The sequence below is a fragment of the Rhinoraja longicauda genome, chromosome 17 (assembly GCF_053455715.1).
Source record: "Rhinoraja longicauda isolate Sanriku21f chromosome 17, sRhiLon1.1, whole genome shotgun sequence".
Classification (NCBI taxonomy): domain Eukaryota; kingdom Metazoa; phylum Chordata; class Chondrichthyes; order Rajiformes; family Arhynchobatidae; genus Rhinoraja; species Rhinoraja longicauda.
Genome location: NC_135969.1, coordinates 16,403,642 through 16,423,016, shown reverse-complemented (window position 1 = coordinate 16,423,016; position 19,375 = coordinate 16,403,642). Strand labels below are relative to the sequence as shown.

The 19,375-nt window shown below is 47.2% G+C and overlaps 1 protein-coding gene across 1 annotated transcript in view; it reads left to right on the top strand.

The window, feature by feature from the left end:
* LOC144601792 (semaphorin-3G-like) overlaps nt 1-19,375 on the top strand; it is a 146,404-nt gene that overhangs the window by 73,085 nt on the left and 53,944 nt on the right. Inside the window, 3 exon segments of the mRNA XM_078414217.1 lie at nt 1,745-1,905; nt 10,876-10,938; nt 16,664-16,783. Coding sequence (XP_078270343.1) covers nt 1,745-1,905; nt 10,876-10,938; nt 16,664-16,783 — 344 coding nt within the window.

Genomic DNA, 19,375 nt, shown 5'->3' with positions numbered 1-19,375 from the left:
ATCTTCGTCCATCCCTCGCCATAAAAGATGAGCGTGCCGGTAGCCAAGACGTTTCCTCTCAAAACATGCCAGCATTTCATTCAGATTTTCCTTATCTGGATGAATAAAAAATAGACAAGACAAAATTCGCAGGAGTTAATAGCTGGAACTGAAATCCCTCCTAACACTACTCCCCGGCAGCACTTGGAAATATTTTGTGGCGTAGCAGACCCCTGTGGTTGAAAACAAAAACAAAACCATGATTCTGGGAATCTGAAATAAAAGCAGAAAATTCAATAAAACCCAGCAGGTTCAGTTGCTTCTATGTAAAGCGATTTAAATGATTTCTGTTTGAAGGGTCTTGGTCAGAGCTTATGCTTGACCTGAAACAGTAACTCTGTTTCCATCTGTGCTGTCTGGAGACACGAGATCCTGCAGATGTTGGAATCTTCAACAAAAAACAAACTGCTGGAGGTACTCAGCAGGTCAGGCAGCATCTGTGGAGGGAATGGACAGTCTTTCAATTCCCTCCACAGATGCTGCCCGACCTGCTGAGTTCCTCCAGCAGTTTGATGTTTGTTCAAGATTCCAGCGTCTGCAGTCTCGTGTGTCTCCACTGTACAACTCCAACCAACACTTCCTCCAACACAAGACACAAAGTGCTGGAGTAACACAGCGGATCAGGCAGCATCTCTGGAGAAGATAGATAGAAAATGGACCCCATACCACTTTGTCCATGTTCTTCAGAGATACGGCCTGACCCGCTGAGTTTAGTTTAGTTTAGCGATACAGCGTGGAAACAGGCCATTCAGCCCACTGAGTTCATGCTGACGATTGACCACCCGTTCATAGTAGTTCTATCTATTCCCACTTTCGCATCCACTCCCTACGCATTAAGGACAATTTACAGAGGCCAATTAACCTACAAACTCGCAGGTGAATTGGCCTGCGTGTTGCTTCTAGTGTGGAGTGGATTAGAAAGTGAGACAACATGGAACGAGTGTGAAGGAGTGAATGATAAGCAGCCTGGGCTTGGTGGGGTGAAGGGCCTGTTTCCAAGCTGTGTCTTTCAATTGATCAATATTTGCCCAACAAAGTTTAGTTTAGTTAATTATCACATATACCAAGGTACAGTGAAAAGCTTTTTTGTTGCACGCTATCCAGTCAGCGGAAAGTGTATTCATGATTACAATCAAGCCATTTACAGCATACAGATAGAGGATAAAAGGACTAACGTTTAGTGTAAGTCAAAGTCTAGTAAATTCCGATTAAAGATCATCCGAGGGTCTCCAATGAGGTAGATGGTAGGTCAGGATTGTTCTCTAGTTGGTGATAGGATGGTTCAATTGCCTGATAACAGCTGGGAAGAAACTGTCCCTGGATATGGACGTATGTGTTTTCAAACCTCTGTACCTCTTGCCTGATGGGAGAAGGGGGAAGGGGGAGTGATCAGGGTGAGACTTGTCCTTGATTATTATGCTGGTGGCCTTGCCAAGGCAGCGCGAAGTGTAGATGGAGTCAATGTTTGGCTTGCGTGAAAGTCTGGGCTGCGTCCACAAATCTCTACAACTTCATGCAGTCTAGCATGGAGCTGTTCCCAAACCAAGCTGTGATGCATTCCGATAATGGCGCACCTGCAGAGGGTGGTGAGGGAGTTGTCGGGGACATGCCGAACCTCCTAAGCCTTCTGAGAAAGTAAAGAAAGGAATCAAAGAGTTCACTGGCAATGTTAAACATCTAAACACCGCTGTTACTTTTGTTTCAGACCTGCTGACTGCCAATAGATCTGTTATCTTCTTTGGCCACCGTGACTTCCTGGATTTCCGTTCCATGTTTCTGGATGAGTATCGTGATGAGCTGTTCATTGGAGCTAAAGATGCCATGTACTCCCTTCAACTTGACCAGCCGGCCACTGATGCCAAGGAGGTAACTCACTCTCAGTCTCTTTTGTTTCATTCATGTGCACTGGGCCATACTTATCTGATGGAAGAATTAACGACGTTTAGTTTTAGAGGCCAGGAAAGCACACCAATGCTTCTACTTCCATAGAAGGCATAGGAAGTTTGGCATGGCCCCAATTTTCTACAGATGTGCCGTAGAAAGCATTTTATCGGGATACATCACAGCCCGGTTTGGGAACAGCTCCATCCAAGACCGCAAGAAATCGCAGAGAATTGTGGACGCAGCCCAGACCATCACACAAACCAACCTCCCTTCCATTGACTCCATTTGCATTTCACGCTTCCTCGGCAAGGCCACCAGCATAATCAAGGACCAGTCTCACCCTGGTCACTCCCTCTTCTCCCCTCTCCCCTCAGGCAAGAGAATGTTTGAGAAATGGAATGTCCTCTCTTTATTGAGGATTATGGAAGCAGAGTCTGCCAGGATTTTGGATAGACATGAGGAAAAACTATGTGCAGGGCCCTGGGGAAAGGGCAGGGAATTGGTATGAAGGTAGAAGCAAGGAACTGCTGATGCTGGCTTACACAAAAGGATATAAACTGCAGATGGAATTCAGCGTGTTTGGGAAAATCTCGGGAGAGAACCTGGATTGGTGACATTTTGGGTCAGGACCCTGTTTATCCAATGGCCATCTGAAGAAGATCCCCAAGTGGAAACGTCACCTATCTATGTTCTCCAGAGATGCTGCCTGACCTGCTGAGTTACTCCAGCACTTTGTGTTTGAAGGAGGGTCCCAACCCAAAAGTCTCCTATCTATGTTCTCTTGGGATGCTGCCTGACCCACTGAGTTACTCCAGCACTTTGCATCCAAATTGGAAGGAAGGGGTTGCTTTACAAAGAGCTGGCACCGCTGTAATGACTGAATGGCCTCCTTCTGTGCTGCAATGACTCAACCTCTGTTCTTCGATTCCATGGAGCTAAATCAAATTGACACAGGAGGGATTGATGTAATAATCAAGTAAACATACAGGCAAGGTTGAAGCGTAAAGTGAGCTTGAGGTGAGACAGGGGTCATTAATCAGGTAGTGGCCTTTCATTGTATTCCTGGTCCAGCGAGAAATGTAAGAAATGGAACGACATAACTATGTATGTGTTGCATCGTAAATCAAATGGGCAATGTTCTTCTAATTAGAGGAGGTGGTGGTATGGATAAAGACAGTTCTCAGCCCTTAGTGGGATTGTAATAACAAATGCTAAAAATTAGCCGCACTTACCCAAACATACAATGGAATGATATCAATACAGGACCACACACAGGTCCCACACACCCATCAACGTTTTTAAACCATGTACAAGGCATGATTCAGGAGTGTGATGGACTACGCCCCACGTCTGAAGAAGGGTCTCGACCTGAAACGTCACCAATCCTTATTCTCCAGAGATAATACCTGGTCCACTGAGTTAGTTCTGCGCTTTGTGTCTTTTTGTTTAAACAAGTATCTGCAGTTTATTTTTTCCTACCTTCATTCCACCGGGTGGCGCCGCGATGGCAGCCTCGCCTACAGTCTGTCTGTGTTTGTCGTCTTTTTTTTGGTATTTTTGGTGTGTTTAGAAAGTATGTGTCAATGCTCTCTGGATTGTTTTATGTGGGGGATGGGCGGGAGTGGGGGGCAGTCGGGGAAACTTTTTTTCAATCTCTTACCTTGCCGGAGATGCGATTGTTGCCTGGATCTATCTCGGGACGCTCTGCGGCCTTACATCGTGGAGCTGGAGGCCTTGCTCGGGACTGACTTTGAGCCCCACCGTGGGGCGAGGACTTACCATCGGAGCCGATTCCTTGCCTGGGATCGACGTTCCAACTGCGGCCTGTGGACTTTAACATCGAGGAGCTCGCAGTCTTGGGTTGAGACCGACGTCGGGAAGCTCCAAAGCCGCATGAGGTTTGACAAGCTCTGACCCGGGGTAGATCGCCTGGCGCGGGGGAGCTGAGAATCCCCCTCGATGTCGGAGCTGAGAATCCCCCTCAATGTCGGAGCTTGATCACCCCAATGAGCAAGGGCCACCGCCGGCTACTGGGGTCAAGATCGTCCCGTCAATGGAAAGTTAGAGGCCTCCCACCGCTGGAGGACAAAGAAGAAAGAGATTGAACTTTTTTTCGCCTTCCAATCACGGTGAGGAATGTGGAGGAGTCACTGTGGTGGATGTTCATGTTAAAATATATTTTGTGTGTCCTGTTGCTTTTTATTGGTATGACTGTAGGGCAAATTAAATTCCTCGTATGTTGCAAAACATTCTTAGCTAATAAAGTGTGATTATGATTATGATTCTAACTCCTTGCCCTTTCCCCAGGGCCCTGCAAAGAGTTATCACTACTATGTCTATCCCAGCCCCTGGTTGACACTGCTCAGATTGCTGATCCAACACATCAGAGGGAACCCAAAGGCATTTAGGACCAACAGAATTGGCATTCCAACCACTCAACGCATTCATTCCTTCCTCCATTGGAGCGAAGTGTGTAGTATCTACAAATATGCACTGCGGCCCCTCATCCACGCTAATCTGACAACATCTCGCAAACCCACAATCTCTAACTTTAGACTTTAGACTTTTAAACTTTAGAGATACAGCACAGAAACAGGCCCTCCAGCCCACTGCGTCCACGCCGACCCTCTACACTAACGCTATCCTACACACTAACGACAACTTACAGTTTTACCAAAGCCAATTAACCTAACTTGTACATCGTTGGAGTGTAGAGGAAACCAGAGCACCTGAAGAAAACCCACGTGGTCACAGGGAGAATGTACAAACTCCGTACAGTCAGCACCCAAGGTCAGGATTGAACCCGGGTCAATCAGCGCCGGAGACCCGATTCTCCCTGTGACCGCATGGGTTTTCTCCAGGTGCTCCAGTTTTCTCCCACACTCCAAAGACATGCAGGTTTGTAGGATAATTGACTTGATAAAATTGTAAATTGTCCCGTGCGTGTCGGACAGTGCTAGTGTACGGGGATCGTGGTCAGCAGGAACTCAGTGGGCTGAAGGGCCTGTTTCCGTATTGTATCTCTAAACTAAACTAAACCAAATACAAGAAAATTTTCCCCAACAGGACTGTGGGAAGACATCATCAGAAGAAGGTGGCTCACCATCACCTTCTCCAAGGGTAATAAGAGATGGACAACTAATACTGGCCTTGCCAGCAATGCCCAGAGTTTAAAAAAACATAATTTTCAACAAAAGAAAATTGTAATTAAAGGTGGAAACCATGGTTACAATGGGCATTGTTGGCGGCTGTGTCATCTCTTTTATACAGTTGCCAGGAGTTGGGCCAACAGAGATTTAAACCCAACGCAAGGAAATGCACCCAAGTGAAAACGGAGAACAATGAGTGATTAGATCAAGATGATTTTCTTTGCTACTGTGGTTGCTTTAGAAACGCCTTACTCTCCCATTTCATTAAATGTTATTCCAAGGAGCCCAGCAAACAGTTGAGGCCAGCACTGAAACTAATTGGAAATCGTCCGGCTTGCCAGAGTAAATAGGCGGGAAGCCACTTCTCCATCAAGACCCTCCTGGCGCTCAGTCACGATGCAGAGGCTAAGGCCCCTTGCCTCTCCCGGCCGTTCCTGAGGATGGTTGGAGCTACCTCGAACGTGGCCAGATCCCCCTGTCCCGACTCCACAAGACAAACATACAATCCCCTGCGGCTCCACTGGTGTTGTTTATGTTTTTATAATCTCTGTCTGTTGCGATCTCTTCCCAGAAGTGTTGACTTCCTTGTTGACTTAGTCTGGTCAACCCATACAGCTTGGCTTGCATTCGCGATCAGAAACCAGGAGTATTATCCCCACGAGCTGGTGATCAAACAAGCAAAGCTCACAGTGCTGCACAACAGTCATCCATACTTTTAAACAACACTCCAAAGAAAAGCATTTCTAAAACGATGTTTCAACGTTCTCTGGAATGTCAGAGGTTGAGGGGAGGTTTGAGAGAAGTATAAAAATTTATGGGAGGCATAAAGAAGGTCGACAGAACCTTTTTCAACAGGGCGGAATTGTCCAACACCAGAGGCCATTGCTATTAGGTGAGAGGGGCAGAGTTAAAAGGAGATGTGTGGGGCATATTGCTACACAGTGGTGGTGGGGAGCTGGAAGGTGCTGTCAGGGGTGGTGGCGGAGATAGATACTATAGTGGCTTTTAACAGGCTTTTAGATAGACAGATGGTAAAGCAGGGAATAGAGGGATATGGATAATTTTCAGGCAGATGAGATCAGGTAAGTGTAATATAGTGCACAGCGATAGAGTTGCTGCCTTACAGCGCTCTCAACCCGGGTGCGGTCCTGACTACGGTTGCTGTCTGTACAGAGTAATCAACCTACAAACCTGCACGCCTGTGGAGTACGGGAGGAAACTGGAGCTTCCAGAAAAAACCTTACCCGGTCACGGGGAGAACAAACAAACTCCATACAGGCAGCACCGGTAGTCAGGATCAAACCGGGTCGCTCACGCTATAAGGCAGCAACTCTACTGCTGCACCACCGTGCTGCCCTTATCTGCCTGCACATAATCCATATCCCTCCACTCCCAGCACATCCGTGTGCCAGTCCAGAAGCCTCTTACAGGGGTTGATGTGGCAGATGGGTTTGCTCTTCTGGGAGCTAGTATAGACTTTAAGGGCCAAGTGGCCTGCTTCTGTGCTATACTAAGTTTATGTGTGGAAAGGAACTGCAGATGTTGGTATATATCGAAGATAGACACAAAATGCTGGAGTAACTCAGCGGGCCAGGCAGCATCTCTGGAAGAAAGGATGGCTGATGTTTTGGGTCGGGACCCTTCAGCAGTCTGCAAGTTTACAAACTTTATGATTCAACGATTCTGTGATTCAGTTCAGCTGTTAAAGCGTCTGCCCGTGACCTCTCAGGAATTCCAATCAACAATGATGTCCATTCATCATGACGCCATCCTTGGGCTCCATTGTGTTGGCATGAACCATTGGGTCTGTGCCAGGTGGAACTCTGCTGTGGGAGGGAGGGGGGAAGGGGAGGAGGGGGAGGAGGGGGGAAGGGGGAGGAGGGGAGATCTGAAGGACATGTCATCCTTCACACGGTTCACCTCTGGAATACAGCGTGCCAAACTGTAACAGGGAACTTCCAATTTAAGATGCTATCACTTGGAAGTGTTTAGCTGGGTGCTGTTGAAAGGAATGAGGCTTTCGTTGCTCAAACCCAAACCAGATTATCATCTTGCAGCTAATGGAAACCTGCCCACGGACCTGTGATGTGGCGAGGTGCGGGAGCTAATACCTGGAAACAATCTCCCACTGGCCCAGTTCTTGTCTTTTCCTATTCCGGCTTTCTCCTGTTAAAATGAACAGCTGCGTGTAACGCAATTCCTGCAGTCTTGCTGCGCCCTATCCCATCCATCCCATTCCTCCCGCACTCACCCCCTTTCATATGTTGACCAAGTAACACAATGTTTCCCTAGGTCCTTGTGCGTTTGAGGCAAGTGAAACCCAAACTCCCGTCTGGGAGACCGCCGGGGGCTGTTATTAATCTGAGGTCATTGTAGCCCAAGGCAAACGGTGAAGTGAAATTTAATTAACTACGTGGAAAAATGAACCAAAGCCAAACACAAATAACCTTCAAAATGAAGGGAAACTGATCTACCAGAATCACTCCCATTACCCAAATCTCTCGTCTTATACTAATTAGTTGAGTCAATGTTTGGTTTGGCTTTGAGTGCCTAGTATTGGACGACGTGGATCATACATGGAACTCCAGTGAAAGATGGGTTCAGCACTTTCCCTGAATGCAGCTTATTAGGATTCACAAGAGACCAGTGCCTGGGACATTGCTGGGTGGTGGGTGTATGGAATGAGCTGCTGGAGTAGGTAGTTGAGGCGGGGACTATCGCAACGTTTAAGAAACAGTTAGACCGGTATATGGATAGGACAGGTTGAGATAGATATGGACCAAATGCGGGCAGGTGGATTAGTGTAGATGGAACATGTTGGCTAGTGTGGGCGAGTTGGGCCGAATGGCCTGTTTCCACAATGTAAAACTCTGACTCTATGACATTCCAAACATGTCAGAGTTTGGCATCTGTAGTTTGCAAAAGATCTCGCTGAAACTATCACAGACTCAAAGTCATACAGCACAGAAACAGTAAAGTCTGATTAAAGATAGTTTGAAGGGCTGACCAAGATACCCCATCTATTAGTCTCTCCTCGAGCAGCTCGTTCCAGATATTCACCGCCCTTTGTATCAGAAACCTACCCCTCAGACCTTAAGTTTCTCCCCTCTCACCTTAAAAGCTCCATCCAACACCTCAAGAAATTGCAGAGTTGTGGACACCGACCAGACCAGACCATCACGCAAACCAAACTCCCTTCCATTGACTCCGTTTACACTTCACGCTGCCTCAAGGACCACTCTCACCCCGGTCACTCCCTTTTCTCACCTCTCCCATGAGAAAGAAGTACAGAAGTGTGAAAACGCACACCTCCAGATTCAGGGGCAGTTTCTGCCCAGCCGTTATCAGGCAACTGAACCTCATCCTATCACCAACTAAAAGAGCAGTCCTGACCTGCCATCTACCTCATTGGAGCCCTTCAAACTATCTTTAATCAGACTTTACTGAACTTTATCATGCACTAAACATTATATCCTTTATCGTGTATATATACACTGGACGACTTGATTGGTTGGAGATTTTTAAAATAGTTTCTAAAGTTATCAACAAGCAATTGGATATGGATCCAAAATTAATTATATTAGGATTATCAGAACATACTACAAACTTTACAACAAGTCAGGTACATTTTCTTGATTACAGTCTAATAACTGCGAAAAAATTAATACTTAAATTTTGGAAAAAAACAATAACCCCCACAATTAAAATGTGGACTACGGAAATGACAGAGACCCTGCATTTGGAAAAAATAAGATTTGCCTTAATTGACAAACCTGAGTTATTTTTTAAAATATGGTCTCCATTTATTGAATTTTTAGAAAAGTAAATGGGTTTGGCACAGGATTAAAATAAATTTTTAAAATTAAAAGTTGAAACTTGAGTTAAGGGTTGGATGTACAACTGTGGTTATTGTCTCCCGGATCTACTCCCTTTAATTTTTATAGTTATATCTTTTTTTTAATCCTCTTATTCTCTCTTCCCAATAGTTTATAGTTTTTCTTTTCTTTTTTTTTCCTTTCTTCTTTATTTTTTTATTTTCTCTCTTTAAAATTTTAAAAATTGAAGCTATGTAAGAACTCTGTAACAAATGTGTCTTTTATTTCTATTTGTACATATGCTTTTCAAAATTTAAAAAAAAAAATTTAAAAAAATCATGCAGAGTCTTTTCGCTGACTGGAATGCACACAACCAAAAAAGCTTTTCACTCTTCATGTGACAATAGTGAACTAAACAAAACCTGTGAACACTAGTTCTGGACTATCTCATACGCTGGGGGGGGGGGGGGGGGGGGAGGGGGGGAATTCTGATTATCTGTCCGTTTTATGCCCCTCATAATTTTATAAACCTTTCAGCCTTGGAATATTCCAGTGGGAACAAAGCCAGCCCACCCAATCTCTCCTGAGAACCACAGCCCAAATTCCAGGCAACATCCTGGTGAATCTCTCTCATCCATCCTGCAGCGTGACGACCTAAACTGTACACCTTATTCTAAGCCATCCTGTATCTCTGGGACTGACCATCACCTTCGCTCAGTCCGCCTTAACCAACCTGATCTCCCGGTGGCTCAGCACTTCAACTCCCCCTCCCACTCCCAGTCTGACCTTTCTGTCATGGGCCTCCTCCATTGTCAAAGTGAGACCCAGCACAGATTGGAGGAACAGCATCTCATATTTCGCTTGGGCAGTTTACACCCCAGCGGTATGAACATGGACTTCTCCAACTTCAGATAGCTCCTCTGTCCCTCTCTTTCCCCTCCTCCTTCTCAGTTCTCCCAGTCTTCCTGTCTCCTACTACATCCTATCTTTGTCCCGCCCCCTCCCCAGTCTGAAGAAGGGTCTCGACCCGAAATGTCACCCATTCCTTCTCTCCTGAGATGCCGCCTGACCCGCTGAGTTACTCCAGCATTTTGTGTGTACCTTCAGTTTGAACCAGCACCTGCAGTTATTTTCCTACACAGTATCTGCTTGACAGCAATGTAAGCACAGAGCCTGTCAGTAACTATTAATTTGAAACCAAATGTGGGACAACTTGGCAACTGGAGTCGGCTGAAGGAACTGTTTCCATGTTGTATCTTGGAACTAAACTAAATTGTATCAATGACACACACTCCGTTTGCTGCTATCAACTCCCCTTTTATTCTACCACTCAGCCGAACACCAGGGTCCCGTTACAGCGGGCCAATGAAGCATTTGCACAGATAGTGAAAACCTTTTTCCCTAGATGGAAAACTCAAGTACTAGAGGGCATAGTTTTAAGGTGATAGGGGCAAAGTTTAAAAGAGATATACGGGGCAAGGCTTTTTTCCGCACAGAGTGTGGCGGGTGCCTGGAACACCCAGCCGAGGTGGTTGTGGAGGCAGATATGGTCGGGACATTGAAGAGACTTTTGGATAGACACGACAGTAGTAATGGAATGGAGGGATAGGGACGGTGAAGGCAGAGGAGTTGGACTTGCAATCATGTTAAGCGCAGACAATGTGGGCTGAAGGGCCTATTCCTGTGCGGCACTGTTCATGTCAGATTGCAGAAGATCTCAGCTTGGTGGCGCAGCGGTAGAGTTGCTATCTTAGAGCGCCAGATTCCGGTAAAGATGTATGAAAAATGCAAGTCCTTAAACATTAATGCTAAGTAAAAGTCCTTTCTATATCTATCCCCCTGCCACAACATCGCAAGGTAAGGTTAATTAGCGATTAACACGCTTTAAGACAACACCCAGTAAGATGGACTTCTGTGCGTGAATCACTTCATTGGATTTATAGTTATTTAATTCTAGTTTAACGATTCTTTTCCTTGTTCTCTTGCAGATTTACTGGCCTGCGCTGCCCGGTCAAGAGCAAGAGTGTGCCCTCAAGGGAAAAGACCCATTTGTAAGTGTAAGGCATTTTATGTCTATATCATAAAGTCTAATTAGGGCCTGTCCCACTTAGGGGATTTTTTAGATGACTGCCGGCGACTGTCATAGTCGTAGCAGATGGCCGAAAAACCGGCGGCTGGACCTCCCACTACGACAATGTCTACGGCAAGCTACGACAACCTACCACCTAGCCGACGGCAAGCTACCGACAACCGGCGACCCAATCGTCGCAACAGCACCTACGTCCCCTGTAGTCGCCTAAATAAATCGCCTAAGTGGGACAGGGGTTTAAAGGGGAAAATATCATTCATTTCTTTCAATAGATTTGCAATGAAAAGGACATAGGTTTAAGGTGAAGGGGGAATGATTTAATAGGAATCCAAGGGGTAACTTTTGGCGGTGGGTGCAAGGAACGAGCTGCCGGAGGAGGTAATTGAGGCAGGGTACTATTGCAACTTTTAGGAAACAATTAGGCAAGTACCTGGATAGGACAGGTTTAATGGGGATATGGGCCAAACATAGGCAGGTGGGACTAGTGTAGATGAGACATATTGGTTGGTGTGAGCAGGTTGGGCTGAAGGGCCTGTTTCCATGCTGTATGACTCTATGACTCGACGTGTTTTAGAACTGTGCCATGTATCAAGGCATTGAACTCTTCCCATTCATGTAATCAATTGGGGTGGTACAGTGGCGCAGCAGTTTAGCCATCTCTTCAGCGCCAGGGACCCGGAATCAACCCTGACCGCAGGTGCTTTGGCGGTACGGAGTTTGTACGTTCTCCCTGTGATCACGTGGGTTTTCTTCGGGTGCTCTGGTTTCCACCCACATTCCAAAGACATGCAGGTTTATAGGTTAATTGGACTCTGTAAATTGTCCCTAGTGTGTAGGATAAAACTAGTATACGGGGTGATTGCTGGTTGGCACGTACTCAGTGGGCTGAAGGGCCTGTTTCTATGCTGTTTCTCTAAACTAAACTAAATCCCGGTTCGGCCCTGACTATGGGTGTTGCCTGCACTGAGTTTGCATGTTGGCCCTGTGACCGCCTGGGTTTTCTCCGGGTGCTGCGGTTTCCTCCCACATTCCAAAGACGTGCGAGTTTGTAGGTTAACTGGCTTCTATAAACTGCCCCCAGTGTGTAGTGCGTGGTTGCGAAAGTGGAATAACATGGAACCAGTGTGAATGGGTGATTGTTGGTCGGCATGGACTCGGTGGGGTGAAGGGACTGTTTCCTCACTGTCTCTAAATGAAACAAAACTAAACTAAACTAAACTGAACTAAATTGAACAAAATTGAACAGAACTAAACTAAACTAAACTAATCAGCATTGCTTCTGATTTCCTCTGGGAATTTCCTGCTGCTTACATCCTAATCTTCAGCTGTTATGACCATTCACTCTCCTTTACGAACTATTTAATGGTTTCCTGCAATCCCAGAAGACGCAGGGAACTCAAGCTAAACGGAAAACCGTTATTTTACACAAAATGTGGAACTTCGGAGCCCTAGCCTTCACCACCAAAAAAGAACAAAAGAGAGAATCACAATGAGGTTGACAGCCAGTACGTTGGACGTGTGGTCACTGCTGCAATGTGACACAGCAGCCAACAGTGCACCACACGCTGCAAGATGGGAGAATGACTAGATCATCTCTTCTTGCATCGGGATAAAAGCTGAGAAAGCAGCACAGAGTCGCTACCTCACAGCTCCAGCGACCCCAGGTTTGATCCTGACCTCAGGTGCTGTCTGTGTGGAGTTTGCACGTTCTCCCTGCGATCACGTGGGTTTCCTGCAGGTGCGTCGGTTTCCTCCCACATCCCAAAAATGCTCAGGTTGAACATAGAACATAAAGCAGAGGAAAAGGCCCTTCGGCCCACAATGTCCGTGCTGAACGTGATGCCAAGACCAATGCATCTGCCGGTACGTATCCATATCCCTCCATTCCTTGCGTATCTATATGCCGATCCAAAAGCCACCTAAATGCCACTATTATATCAGCCACCATCACCCACTGCAGTGTGTTCCAGGCACTCACCACCCTCTGTGTAAAAAAACCTGCCCCGTACATCTCCTTTAAACTTTGCCTTAAATCCATGCCCTCTAGTATTTGATTTATCCATCCTGGGGAAAAGATTCTGACTCTCCACCCTATCTATGCAGGATGTTAATTGGTAGAGTAATTGGCCTGCTGTAACTTGCCCCTCGTGTGTGGGTGAGTGGTGGAATCTGGAGACCGCTGAGAGCAGTAAATGAGGTGTGTATCATCAACACAATTTAGTTTAGATTAAAGATACACTAATTCCTTGCTGCCCATCGATCACCTGTTCACACTAGGTTTTTGTAATCCCACTTTCTCATCCACTCCTCACACACTAAGGGCAATTTACAGATGGCCCATCAACCTACAAACCCGCACGTCTCTGGGATGTGGGAGGAAACCGCAGCACCCGGAGGAAACTTGCGTAGTCACAGGACGAACGTGCAAAGTCCACACAGACAGCACCCAAGGTCAGGATCAAACCCAGGTCTCTGGCGCTGTGAGGCAGCAGCTCTACCCACTAAGCCACTGTGCCACCAAATGAGAATGTGGGAAGGATAAGAGATTGTCGGCCTAATGTAGGTTAGTGTAGATGGTGTTTGGTGGCCAGCATGGGCTCGGTGGGCTGAAGGACCTGTTTCCATGCTGTATCTCTATAAAAAAGGAGCCGATCCTGGTATTTATGAATGAGCCTAAATGAACCTATACATTTTTGGGACATGGGAGGAATCTGGAGCACCCGAGGAAGCCCATGCGGTCATGGGGAGAACATGCAAACTCCGCACAGACAGCACCCGAGTTCAGGATCGAACCCAGGTCTCTGGTGCTGTGAGGCAGCAGCTCTACCAGCTGCCCTCTAACTGTGCTGCCCTATTCTGAGGGTCTTTATTTGAGACAGGGTCTGCATCAATGATAATAGGGAAGCCTTAAAACGACCCTTGGGATGTGTAAGAGAGGGAGAGTTACGTGGGCCAACCCTTCTATTGCCATTCTGCTGCACACTGGCCTTCGTGATGGGTGAGACGTGAGATTCTACTGCCGACCGTGCTCCTTTGGCCTGCACTTGGGAACTGATCTCTGCTCCTCTGTTCCTCAGCGTGCCCTGTGTGCTTTCTTTGGCAGTGATGGTCTATTTTCATTTCTATTGGAGATTTTGATGCCCGTTTCCCAAGGTCGGCAAAGACCCTTTATCAGCTGGGGAGGGGTTTCTCCAGGGGTGCTGACCGCCGACAGGAGTGCATGCCTTCCTTAGAAGGTTTATGAAGTTCGACGTGTCCCCAACAACCCTCACCAGCTTCTGCAGATGCACCTTAGAAAGCATTCTATCGGGATGCATCACAGCGTGATTTGGGGAACAGCTCCATCCAAGACCGCGAGAAATCGCAGAGAGTTGTGAACACAGCCCAGACCATCACACAAACCAACCACCCTGGTCACTCCCTCTTCTCCCATCAGGCAAGAGGTGTAGAAGTGTGAAAACGCACACCTCCAGATTCAGGGGCAGTTTCTTCCCAGCTGTTATCAGGCAACTGAACCATCCTGTCACCAACTGGCGAGTGATCCTGACATACCATCTACCTCATTGGAGACCCTCAAACTATCTTTAATTGGACTTTAGTGGACTTTATCTTGCACTAAACGTCATACCACTTATCCTGTATCTGTACACTGTGGACGGCTTGATTGTGATCACGTATAGTATGTTCCGTTGACTCGAGAGCACGCAACAAAAAAGATTTTCACTCTACTTCAGTACACAAGACAATAATAATAATAAACTAGATAATAATAAACTGAACATGTCCGAGGAGTAGACTGTGTATCGCGATGGTGGTTGCTGCTGTACAGGAACACACTGTAACAAAAGGCTGACTATTTCCTCTCTGGAGACGGGGCAATGGGAAGGAGAGCTGTTCAATTGAGAGCACCGTCAGACCTTAAATGGCAAAGAAGTCCTAGTCCAGGGGCCTGGGTGAAACGGCTGGCTCAGTGATCTAACAGTGGTTACATTTTCTCAAACGCTCTATTGCTTCCCTTCATTGTTCGCTGGCCCTGAGAGACCACAATAGCCGACCGAGCCCCACAGAGCAGGGACTTCCCTGGGGTCTGCTCACACAAGCTCCCCGCAGAAAAAAAGAGCAGGTCAAATAGTCCATCCAGGTCCCCAGGAAATTGTGGACGCAGCCCAGACCATCACACAAACCAACCTCCCTTCCATTGACGCCATCTGCACTTCACGCTGCCTCGGCAAGGCCACCAGCAAAATCAACAATGTCCCATCCCGGTCACCCCCTCCTCTCCCCTTTCCCATCCCGGTCACTCCCTCCTCTCCCCTTTCCCATCCCAGTCACCCCCTCCTCTCCTCTTTCCCATCCTGGTCACCCCCTCCTTTCCCCTTTCCCATCCCGGTCACCCCCTCCTTTCCCATTTCCCATCCCGGTCACCCCCTCCTCTCCCCTTTCCCATCCCGGTCACCCCCTCCTTTCCCCTTTCCCATCCTGGTCACCCCCTCCTCTCCCCTTTCCCATCCCGGTCACTCCCTCCTTTCCCCTTTCCCATCCCGGTCACCCCCTCTTCTCCCCTTTCCCATCCCGGTCACCCCCTCCTTTCCCATTTCCCATCCCGGTCACCCCCTCCTCACCCCTTTCCCATCCGGTCACCCCCTCCTCTCCCCTTTCCCATCCCGGTCACTCCCTCCACTCCCCTTTCCCATCCCGGTCACTCCCCTTTCCCATCCCGGTCACCCCCTCCTCTCCCCTTTCCCATCCCGGTCACCCCCTCCTCTCCCCTTTCCTATCCGGCAAGAGGTGCAGAAATGTGACAACGCACACCTCCAGATTCAGGGACAGTTTCTTCCCAGCAACTAGAGAGCGATCCTGACCTCCCATCTACCTCATTGGAGTCCCTTGGATTAGCTGTAATTGAACTTTACTGGACTTTATCCTGCACTAAACGTTATTCTCTTTATCATGCATCTGTACACTGCAGATGGTTCAATTGTAATCGTATATTGTCTTTTCACAGACGCAACCACAAAAGCTTTTCACTGTATTTCGATACATGTGACAATAAACTAAACTAGTCATTCAGCACGGAAGCATGCCCTTCAGCCCAACTCATCCATGTCGAGCAGATTTTGTAACTGTGCTAATCCCACTGCCTGCATTTGGCTCATATCCCCCTGCCTGCATTTGGCTCATATCCCCCTAAATCATTCCTATCTTCGTTCCCATCAAAATAACTTTTAAATGCAGCCATTGCACCTCCTGTCGTAAGCATCAAGAAGGCAGCATCTATCATCAAGGGTCCCCACCATCCTGCCATTCCCTCTTCTCACTGCTACCATCAGGCAGCAGGCACAGAAACCCGAAGACCCACGAACAGCTACCTTCCTACAACCAGTAGGTTCTTGAACCAACCTGCCCCAATCGTACCTGAACAGTGGAACTCTACGGATCACCTCTTGCGCTATCACGGACAGGTTTTCTAACTGCATTAATGTCTTGCTTTTTGTTTGCACAGTTTTCCTCATTACACTGTCTTGTAGAATCAGCATGTTTAGTTCATTGACACAGCGCGGAAATAGGCACTTCAACCCACCGAGTCCAGCGATCCCTGTACATTACCACTATCCCACACACTGGGGACAATTGAACAGGGCTGAGATCCCCGGTATGTTAATGCCTTGCTCTCCTTTCCCCTGCAGAGTGACTGTGCCAACTACGTGCGGGTCCTGCACCCGTACAACCGCTCCCACCTGCTGGCCTGTGGGACGGGTGCCTTTGAGCCGCTGTGCGCCTTGGTGTACGTGGGCCACCGAGGGGAGGTAAGTGGATGTCCTGCTCCCCCGTACATCAGTGATGGTTGGGAATGTGCCTGGGTGGAACGATTAAAGGTCGAGTGGGACTAGGAGGGAGGTTGAGGGTTAATCTCCTCCCACGGGACCTCGTGCAGAGCCAGGTTTATGTGTCTTTCCCCACTACACTGCTCTTAGACTTCACGTTCATAAGCTATAGGAGCAGAATTAGGCCATTCGGCCCATTAAGTCTACTCCGAATCATGGAACTTTTACAACATCGGTGGCCATTCGGCCCATCGATACCGTGCTAACTAGTCACAGCCTTTGCCTTTCAGCGGCATTCAAGTGAATTCAGCAGCAACTGATTTAATATAGACTGAAAATATGACCGGTTTGGACCTAGAACAGTATTAAATACAGAGCAGCCTTTAGCTTAGTTTAATTTATTATCATCACGATCACAGAGATAGAGGGAAAAGTGTTTTTGTTGCTTGCTACCCAGAGAAAATATTATACATGTGTACAGTCAAACCATCCACAGTGTACAGATACAGGATATAGGGAAGATAAAGTCCAATAGTCTGAATAAAGATAGTTTGAAGGTCTCTAATGACGTAGATGGGAGGTCAGGACTGTTCTCTAGCTTGTGAGAGGATGATTCTATTGCTTGATAACAGCTGGGAAGAAACTGTCCCTGAATCTGGAGGTGTGCGTTTTCACACTTCTGTATCTCTTGCCTGATGGGAGAGGGGAGAAGAGGGAGTGACCGGGGTGAGACTCATTCTTGATTATGCTGGTGGCCTTGCCGAGGCAGTGTGATTATAGAATCTTGGACAATTGGCAGTCATAGTTTTATTACAGAGAGCTGCCTTACACTAGAGTCACACAGCACAGGACCCGACTTGTCCATGCCGACCAAGATGCCCATCTAAGCCAATCCCACTTGCCCACGTTTGACCCATATTCCCCCTAAACACATAGTGTTATCTTAACTGTAGTAGCAGCTTCCACATCGGATTGTACTCCATAACTGGATTTTTTAAAACACATGCCTACTAGTATAATGAGATTGCCTTGCAATTAGCCACATTTTGTCAAGATTAGTTTATCTAGTTTATTCGGCATGGACATGGCGGGCCAAAGGGCCTGTTCCTGTGCTGTATTGTTTTATGTTCTCCCCTCCACTACAGCATTTTTGGGGGGGAAAAGACGGTTGAATGATCGATGCATAAAAACTGGAGTAACTCAGCGGGTCAGGCAGCATCCCTGGAGAAAAGGAATAGGTGACGTTTTGGGTCGAGACCCTTCTTCAGACTGAGAGTCAGGGGAGAGGGGATCGAGAGATAAAGACGGCACATAGAACAAATGAATGAAAGATCTGCAAAATGCAACGATGATCAAGGAAAGGTGGAGCCCACATTGGTCCATGGTTGGCTGTGGGATAGGCGATGACGAGAGTTATACAGACAGTGAAACTCAGCAGGTCAACAGTGAAACTAGTACGGCAACTAGGGTGGGGAGGGACACAGAGAGAGGGGGTGCAAGGGTTACTTGAAGTTAGAGCAATCAATATTCATACTACTGGGTTGTAAGCTGCCCAAGTGAAATATGAGGTGCTGTTCCTCCAGTTTGTGTGCGGCCTCACTCTGACAATGGAGGAGGCCCCAGGACAGAAGGGTCAGTGTGGGGATGGGAAGTTTGGCAATGGTACTTTATATTATCACATGTACCGAAGTGCAGTGAAATTCTTTTTTTGCATACAGTGCAGTAAGATATCACGATACATATGTACAATCCAGAGTGTATGGAAACAGCCCACTGAGTCCAAATGCAAGAATCGGCAGGCCTTGGCGTCATTTTCAAAATCCCAACTACAGCTGGCCATAAAGGCCCATTGCAGGCCCTCCAGTGAACCAGTCTCCCTCTCCTCGCCCGGCCACCGTTCAGCCTTCATGCCCTGGGGGTGCCTCCCGCATCCGACTGTGAAGGCAGGGAATGTAAGAGCCCTTTGTTTATTGGGAGAGGTTGCTGCAGCTTCTATCATCAGCTTTGTTTCAATAGTCAATTTATGTGTCACATACACCTAAATGTGCAGTGAAATGAAAAATTACCCGCAGTTCAACAATAAGACCAATAAAAATAAGCAATAAAAATATGCAATAACACATACAATCATAAACCAACACCAAACATAAGAGACATCCATCACAGTGAGTCCCCTCTAGTCACCTCATCTGATTTTTGAAAGGTATTCTGAGTAAATTGACTTGGACAAATTGGCCTGTTTCTGTGCTGCTTGACTCTATTGTAAAGCAGCTCGCTGTTATAGATATGGGCCAAACGCAGGTAAATGGGATTAGTTTGGACGGGGGTATCTTGGTTGGCATGGACAAGTTGGGTTGGGAGACCTGTTTCTGTGCTGTGTGACTCTATTGTAAACCAGTTCTCTGTTATAAAGCTATAACTGCCACTTATCTTAGATGACCTAGGTTAAAAGGTAATGATAAAAGGTTAAAAGGTAAAACAGGCAGCACAGTGGCGCAGAGGTAGAGTTGCTGCCTTACAGCACCAGTGACCCGGGTTTCATCCTGACTACAGGTGCTGTCTGTACAGAGTTTG